The sequence below is a fragment of the Mizuhopecten yessoensis genome, unplaced genomic scaffold (genome assembly GCF_002113885.1).
Source record: "Mizuhopecten yessoensis strain PY_sf001 unplaced genomic scaffold, ASM211388v2 scaffold6307, whole genome shotgun sequence".
NCBI lineage: Eukaryota > Metazoa > Mollusca > Bivalvia > Pectinida > Pectinidae > Mizuhopecten > Mizuhopecten yessoensis.
Genome location: NW_018406484.1, coordinates 539,854 through 549,035, shown reverse-complemented (window position 1 = coordinate 549,035; position 9,182 = coordinate 539,854). Strand labels below are relative to the sequence as shown.

The window sequence follows — 9,182 nt, the reverse complement described above, 5'->3', positions numbered from 1 at the left end:
GTTATACTTCCTGACAAATCTGTTATTGTTATACTTCCTGACAAAGCTATTATTGTTATACTTCCTGACAAAGCTGTTATTGTTATACTTCCTGACAGAGCTGTGATGGTTATACCAACATATAAATTTAAAAAGACCTGAACAGGTGCTACTGTAGTCTGGATAGGGGTTAGCGATAACAGTGCTCACAACATATGTCAGAATTATATAACATATTGGTATGGTTCGCATGTATACACACAATAAAGAGAGCAATAGCGACGTTTTAATACCCTCCAAGGGTCCTTCTGTTTTAAGGTTTAGCTTTGTGTTGAGTTAGTCGGCTTCATTAGATGAAAATGATGTAAGATAGCACAGGAGCATACAGATATGGGATAAATTGGCGACAGTATCCAGGGGCGTTAGAACACTCGGGATCGACTACAAAGACCGGAGTATGTCTGGCTAAGCCTAATCGCCTTATATAATCAGGTAGCGCGGTATTCACCAGTCTGATTGTCTCGGAGGCATTGCAAACATAGCATCCCCGCCTAGCAAAAGTTACTGTTTTTCCTGGAATTATTTTCAAATATGACAAATGTTATACACGGTTAATCGCATGAAGCACATCCGCGGTTCAGTTCCATATAGGAATGGCTTCCTTTGCCTATATGCTGTCATGCTATTTTGAGGACAATAAAGATACAGAAGTCATGACAACCGATATGTATTTGTTATATAACTATATAAGCTGTATAGATTAACGAGTTATCTAAGGTTATTTCCCTAGCATGTTGATATATACGATTATATCTTTGTTGGTACATATATCCATATTGGTTTTGGAGAACTGTCAGGATTGGTGGTGGTGGTGGTGGGTCTTATTTTGAATAAATGTATTTTTTGCATTCATATCTATATCTATATGTAGATTTATATCTATTTCCCAGTGTTTGTTTTTGTACCATAAAGGTTTATCTATTTGCTAGATAACAATATAAGTCTTACATACATGTATGCTACAAATTCACAAAAACACCTTTTGGAACCTCCTAAACAACATAGCGGTTTGTATTGAACATCTCTTGTTTTGTTCCTTGACTATTAGCACTTCACGTGAGGATGATCACCATAACAACAACAGTTTGTTATATCTCCCCATCAATATTACATACATATCTACAAAGCACGCGTTATGTATAAAACAGTCTGAATGAACCCTTCAAGTGCGTGAATGGCGCGTGCAGTGTGTTAAGTCAACTACTCGTCATCAGTTTACAAATGTACCTGGTGTTAAGACCTGTATTAAAACAATTCCCTTTCCGAGTAGTTAATCAATATTTATCTCCTAACTCGACTCGGAGGGCGGTGACAGCTGCACAAAAAAACACTGTTATGATGATACAATATGTTCAGTTCCATATAGGAAAGGCTTTGTGTCCTGACAAGGAGGACCGCCATACCAGAGAGCGGTAACAAGTGTCTACTGTTTTATAGTGTGTGTATTGCGTCCAATATATCGATCTCCGTTGTTCGGCACCAATAATATCAATACACCCTATGGTGAGCTGTGGTTCACCAGATCTAGACATAAATCAGTGACTTGACTCCTGTAAACCAGGATAATGACCCGATGAAGCTGGAACCGCGTTATCTTACACTGATACACATCGACCATCACTTCCCCTTCTAACACATGTACACGTTGTGAGGGAAGCAACCACAAAAGATGTTTTAAACCTGAAACATTTTATACAAGATAATTTCCCTGTTTTCCACCATTCTTGATGTTTGTATACTTGTAACAGTATAGCGTACATATTTGGTCCTAACCACCATTTGGTCCTTACCATAATTTGGTCCTAACTATCATTTGTTCCTAACCATAATTTGATCCTAACCATAATTTGGGCCTAACCATAATTTGGTCCTAACCATCATTTGGTCCTAACCATCATTTGGTCCTAACCATCATTTGGTTTACTATATTCAGTATTAGTGGACTTCCTTAAAGAACTAGATAAATAGTTAAAGGTTTGTTAAATTCCTGTAGCATATCGACAGTGATTTGCTGAAAATAACTTATTATTCGAAGATAGGAAAATATGTGTCAAAAAATACCAACTGTGAGTGTCTGATTTTTTTATGACATTTATTTTTAATATTGTGTGCTTAGCATTAAATACGGTGACATACATGTTCTGCATTGAAGTATATGTCTAAGATTAAATTAACATTATATATTTAGAATTTAATTGGGGTAGCACAAGATAGCCTTTATTTAATGTTTCACTGTGTTGAAACAAATAGTATACAATGTCAAATGTGGGCGACACAAAAAGTTTATGTAAAGTGATTTTTAGGGGTCACACAATACGTTTGTATTAAGTGTTAAACTGAGGTTACATTAATAGTCTATATGTAGTAGTTTGGTGTGTTTGGTATTTTCAGGGCGGCACGTTGATGTGTAACTGTAGTAAGTCTGCGGAATAATGCTTTAATGTGTTAGTGTATGAATGTGATACTGTTAAAATCTATATAATGTATACCTAACACTTATTGGTGTATAGTATGATAAAAGATTATTGACACCATTTAAGATTGATAGAAAACTGTTCTATCATCCACCATTCTGCTGTTATGTAATCCGTATTCTCCGATATGTACGTAAAACCCATTCCATTAGAAGACGATAGGTGGTGTCTGTCTGTGATCTAGCTCCTACCATGATGTATTGAGAATATCCAGTCTGTCGTCAGGCCATTGTCTAGACATCCGTTACAGTATTGCTTTACTGACATCACCCCAGTCTCTATCTGTCATTAGATTCCAGTTAAGTTGAGTACATACTTTACCGCTGTACATTTATTGATATATACAGGAACATTCTATTACCATGTAAAAATCAGCTGTGCACCTTTAAGATTTTGATTTAATTTTCTGATAACAGGTGCCTGGTTAAAGTAATTACCAACTTTCTGAATCAATTACAAAAAAAATAGTTCTAGATTTCCACGAATTAATCTCTGGATTGTTACCAGCAATCATCGACCTGTAGCTCCAGACAAAAAGTATTTGTATAGATCCAAGTTGACGTTTATGCTTTAATTAAATTTTCCTGTCATTGGCGTTTCGTTCCCCGTCCCCTCGGTTATAACTCATTTACCCTCGGAAGCGTTAGACTAAGTCAGACTCCGCAATGCTGTTTGGCGGCTCGTACAAAAAGTCAATCGGATATCTTGTCTGGTGTCTGATAATTGCCATTGCAGTCTGGGCCAGATAGCATAACCGACATGCGACTGAGAACGAGGTGTTTTCTTGCATACAGAATTGACAACTACATTGCTATCTCTATAAGTGTTGATATTTGCTTACCTGTTGTTGAATTTTAAATCTCAAAACAACAGCAATACAAGGAATGGTAGTTCTTAGTTTACTATATTTAATTTTAATGTTATTAATGTTATTAACTTTAATTGTAGGTATATTTAACATGTTCTTACACGATGTCAGTAAAGTACATAGAACCGTTACAGTGGTAACATTGACCCATACATACATGTAAATCAGACTAGCACTAGGTTTGTAGATGTTTATAATAATCTCACGATTTTGCTTTACAGTATATCGTTGCAGGGTTTTGAAGATATAGATTATACAGCGGTGTCATTACACATGTTGTAATTTTGTCATTTTTGATTAGCAGAAACGTCTAAGTGGGAGACGTTCATAAAGGTGGCTAATAAAGATGCTGTATAATCCACAGAATTATATACTGGTAACCCACAGCATCATTTCTTTGTATAGTGTTTAGCTGTGTCGTTGTAAAGAGATGTTAATGTAGAAGCAACAACACTCCTTATATGGTACTAGACCTTTATTTCCATTACGGTATAACACTTGTTTGCCAAACTTTGCAGCAGGGAACGGAGGAAGATGTTATGGTATAACTTGAACTTTCCTCCTGTATTGTATTTGTTTGCGTTCTTTTCAGTATAGAACTATGCGTGTTCGTCTACAATCGCAGTACGCATCAGAAGAAGCTACCTTTATAGTTTGCTCTTTTGTCTTGTAAAATGGTTTCTTTCAAGAACGGCACATTACTTGTTTTCCGTCCAGAAGAAGCCGCTGCAATAATTTCCCCTTTCCTATGTTTATAGCGTTGCTCCTTATCTTAATTTCAATACAGCCCTTGACATATTTCCTTGTGATTGCAGAAATTAAACTGACATAGTAACTTCCTCCTTCGACTTCTTTAATGTTTGTTTCTCTATCATTTCAGTACGGAACCGAAGAAGCCGGTTGACGTAAAGCGCGTGACATTATCAATGGACGCTCCATCAATGTCCAACTCGTTTATGCGGCGGAATCAGACAAGTCAGGCGTGGTACAGTCATAGCTGTCCCTCTACTAGTTACCTCAACAGTCACATGATGCGGCAGTACCAGTCGAGCGGATCTGCTAGTCCCTCTTCATCAACGTCTAGTAAATCTTATTCTGGCTCCGGTGCATCAACAAGAGCCTCGTATTCACCCCAGCTCAAGAAAAAGACTGAGTCGTCGCCCAAAAAGCGACCTGAATCTGCAAAGACAAATTATTCTTATGATGGAGGTATTTTCGTACCCAATAAACCAAAACATGACTACTTTGTGATCCACCCTGATTGGGTGTCAGAGGCCATGTCCATACAGAAATTAAGTCTGAAGGAGCGCCGCCCTGTCAGTAGGACTGGTACTTGGCCGGGCAGGCGTTGTAAAAGTGCTCCCCCTCCCAAACTTCGTAACCCTATCACATGGGACGTTGTTCATGGGGTGGACCATAAGTATTGAAATAAAGGTGTACGTATAGCATCACAGGTATAAAATAAATGCCATAGTTCGTGCAAGCGCTGTGAAATAATGGGATTAATGGCGACCAATCATGTTCATGTCGTGTCTTAGCTTGTCGAGCTGTTATAAACGCAATGCTGCATTTAAAATCAGGAGGACATGTGGAGCTGATGTCATGCGCGTATCGCTGTCTTTGTTGCATTTATAGTATACTATTACTTCACGCACATACATTGTGACTTCCGGTGCATATACATTGTAGCGGGCATTTTGCTTTCCGGTCTACAACATATAGTCTGGATATATTGAAAGCACTGTGACTTCCGGTCAACGCACATGCACTGTGGCTTCACATAGGCAACACTGGTTATGTAGCAAGCACAGACCTTTAATCAAGAACATGGATACTGGTTACGTAGCAAGCACAGACTTCCAATCAACAACAGGGATACTAAATATATAGCATTCGTTGTGACTTCAGATTGCCAACATTTATGTAAACAATGGATATAAAGCAAACATTGATTGTCGAAGCTGGCCAGAGATGGGTGGAAGTTGCTTGTGACGGAAGCTTGACAAGGAACAGAAACATGTAATTCCAGTGTCTACATTTTAGGTTAGTTAAGATGGCGTGGTCTCCTCAATAGTTGAGGAGATCTGCTTGGACAATATCCGGACATCAGTTAGGATGATTTGTTTACGAGTATAGTATATCAGTTAGAGCACTCTCCACTTTCCTTATACATAACTGACATTACAACAGCTGGACCTAATTTCATGTAGACGTTTCATTTTGTCAAAACTGTCTTAGCAATAGTTGTACAAATAAGACTTTTGAATAGCATGAATAGTTGTAGATCTTTTAAGTTGTTTTAACGTTTTAAAACAGTTCTTATAATTTTTAAAAGTTAAGGTGAAGCCATAACTTCATTTTCATGGAGAAAATTGACATAATAACTTACATTCTCTAGTCATTCTTTCATTAGATAAAGATCTATAGAAGTTAAGAGTTTGTACGGTTAAAACAGTTCATCGTTGAATTTAAACATATGTAATCTGTAAGTATAAAATTATGGAGTTTTGCAACATGTTGTTATGGTAACTATCAGGATTGAACCCGAAGGATTAACGAGAATCAGCACCTTCCTGATTAAGTTTCCAGTACGCTGATTTGACGAGGGGAACAAGTGTCCTTATCACGGATGTATTGCCATTTCCATCATTTCTGTGTCATCTACAGGACATGCGCGAGAGAATGTATTTGTAAGAATTAACATTTCGATATATATCTATATAGTAACCTTGACCCTGATATTTCTGTCTCCGACAAATTATCAGGCATAATGGATTTTACAGATTAATGAGACATTTAGTGTCACGGTAGGATATGGCTACCTTTCTGTTACCTATACACAATTTCCAAAATCGTTCCGCTACCATACTGTAGCATATACCCCCATTTAGTAGATTTCCGATTGCTTCCTTTTAAATTTATCTCCCTTCAAAAATAATTCCTATACATTTATGCAAATGTGCAATGTGTCAGGTAAAATATACCCTGAACTCTAGCATATATCACAGATACAACGTGTAAGGTAGGATATCACTTAAACACATAGCTCATGGTCAATGTGTAAGGTAGCATATATTCTTAACTTTAACACAAATCAAGGTTTTAATGCGTAAAGTAATAAAAATCTATATAACAATGTGTAGCTCTATCCCGGATTATTAAGACTCCGTTGTACCAGGTCGGTGGCGTGCGAGGTTTGTACATGTGTATGTGTTGTTTTCACTTGGCAGTGATATTTGTACGACGTATGGTCACTATTGAAAAGTGACGATCTGTATTATTGCGCGATTTATTTGCATAGAAAATTAAAGTCATTCCTTTCTCGTATGGTGTTGTTACTGTTGACTGAACCTCTCGTTGTACCAGAAGTAATTGAGTATATGTGGCTGTAAACAGAAAAACAACCTTGTATTGTCTGAGTTGTCTTCATTAGCCAGCTTGATAAAGCGTATTTCAGGCTGTTATTAACCTTAGGGTTCGTTTGACAAAAGAGAGTTTATAAATTTGAAATTGCAAATTACAGTAAACTATGTTGTGATAAGATACTTGATATTAACATACAATAGCACCCCGAGTCGTTAAATACAACCTTGGAATCGTTCGCCGCTTAAATGATAATCAAGATTTATAATCGACTCATTTTACAGTTATGCTAATTGATCTGTATTCACAACATCTAATTTGGTAGGTTTTTTAGGGAGGTACTTGTTGGTTTGTAAACACCTGACACGTATCCAGGAAGTGTATTTATCGATACATTTAAGAGCACTGGCGTCATTGATCGTGAAAACTGGTGACCAGGTTGGCACAACTTAAAGAAGAGTATTAAAACAGTTAGATTTGTTGTAATATATTATAGATTCATCCAAGAGGTTATTTGATTCAATTACATGTAGCGTACACTACAGCAGATAATCAAATTACAAAAAACGTACGTCCGTTCCTCGGTTCATAAAAATGTAGTGCACTTCCGATAAAGATTAAGTTTGTTTTGAACACAAACAGGAATTGAAAACAGGATTTCTAACAAAATTAGTTTTAATTCCTGTTTGTTTTCAAACCAAAATTAGTCTTTATTATTCATACCAAGCTGAGGATTTTTTTCGCAATATTGTACTTCCGTTTTAAATCACCTAAATGGCATTCATCACGCGGTAGTGTGGTGTGTGAAAAGTCGCTTTCATGTTACATTGTACCTGCATTACATACTTCATTTTATATATATACGCTGGACACAGCTGTTCAAAGACTCTTTACCTTTCATTAATAGTTATCTTTAAGGTACACAGGAGTTATACATGTCAATTGCCTAATTAAAACAGACATGTTTTTATTTGACGATGGTCAATCCTAACCTACAAAAGTTTCATATGAATCATTGTGAAATTTATGAAGTCTAATAAAACGATAATACACCATCAACAAAATGGTAACAAATGAGAACCGAAAAAAACCCCAAAGGAAATGCAGCAACACCTGAACACCATGGCGACCAAGCGATCAGTATCCTATGGTAAAGATGTTGACTAATACAGTTTGATTCTAGGATGTGATTTTTTAAAAATATTTTCTTGTAGATGACTTTTTTTCATTTAGAAACAGACATAGGCATAAAGGTTAACGTCGAAAGATTTTGTCGCATTATTGAGTAATTTCGCGCCATCTCAAATTTCCTTGAAATGCTAATTGGAATGTCCCCCAAGGACATTAAAACCAGTCTGTGAATTACCGACAGCCGATAAATGTGTCTGGTGAACACTCGTGGTAATGGACGTTAACCAGGAACCAAATATAATAATCCCCTATAAGAAAAAGTGTAAGATTACTTTAATGTCAATGATTGGAAAAGTGCTACAGTCAATCTTTCACAAGGCTATCATTAGCAGATCCAGATGTTGATACAGGGGTTGAGGGTTCAAAATATGCCAAATAAGAAGAATGCGTTTGCTTTCCAAGACACATGACAGGCTCAAGCGCTTTCCTTAGCCCCTGACAATCCCTGAATGAACCTCTCATCCGTGCACATCTAGTTTCTCTTTTTTTTCTTCAAAATAGTGAACCATAATCACACCTGTCCATTTTCCACATTTTATTTCATTGCATAATGTTTATTACATCGTCGGTGGAAATTTCTGCCGGCTGCATCTAGCTTCATCAATATGGCAGAATTATGCAGTAGAATGCGACGATGAGCTTATGAGATTTTGTAGGGACTTTTTCGCGACGTGAAGGTCCAGATGTAGTGTACATTAGATTTACGTTTTCAAGCTCTACTTTGATAAAATGGAGACGTGATGCATGTCAGTGATTCTGTTAGGTACTCGGTACTAGTGCTGCATACACAAGGGACTGGAGTATAAACAGAAGCAAGATGTTTAGGTTTTACCTTATGTCGTACAGAAAGACGTAATACATGTATATCCGAAGAATCTAGAAGTTCGGCCCTTCTCTCAGAGCAAAAGGATTAGGCAATATGAGAAAGTCAAACATCCCGAAGACACTCAAGGAAATCAAAAGTAGTATCGGAATGTGAATGGAGATATCGTCAACTGTTAGAGCATACAATAAAGTAAGAGTTGAACCGTAGGTTTGAATCCTAGAAAAACCTTCACAAATAGTCGACAAATAAATGTGTAACATAGACTACAGTGTCAGTAAGTAAATAAGCCATGCACATGTGTGTTGCTGGATCGGGATTTGTACTGTAACTTGGCAGTGAAGAAACGAAAATTTATTCTAATTCTTCGTTCAAATAAATGGGACGTTCAGAAGGCTGTGTGAATACAAAAAATGAACCTGAA

At 36.9% G+C, this 9,182-nt stretch overlaps 1 protein-coding gene across 4 annotated transcripts in view; it reads left to right on the top strand.

Annotated features, from left to right (window-relative positions):
* Positions 1-6,708, top strand: part of LOC110451950 — a 99,020-nt gene extending 92,312 nt beyond the window's left edge. For all 4 annotated transcript variants that reach the window (XM_021500190.1, XM_021500191.1, XM_021500189.1 and 1 more), the window contains exon 4: positions 4,262-6,708. In XM_021500190.1, the coding sequence (XP_021355865.1) occupies positions 4,262-4,808 (547 nt within the window). In that variant the 3' untranslated portion in view covers positions 4,809-6,708. The remainder of the gene's footprint in view (positions 1-4,261) is intronic.
* The last annotated feature ends 2,474 nt before the right edge of the window (positions 6,709-9,182 follow it).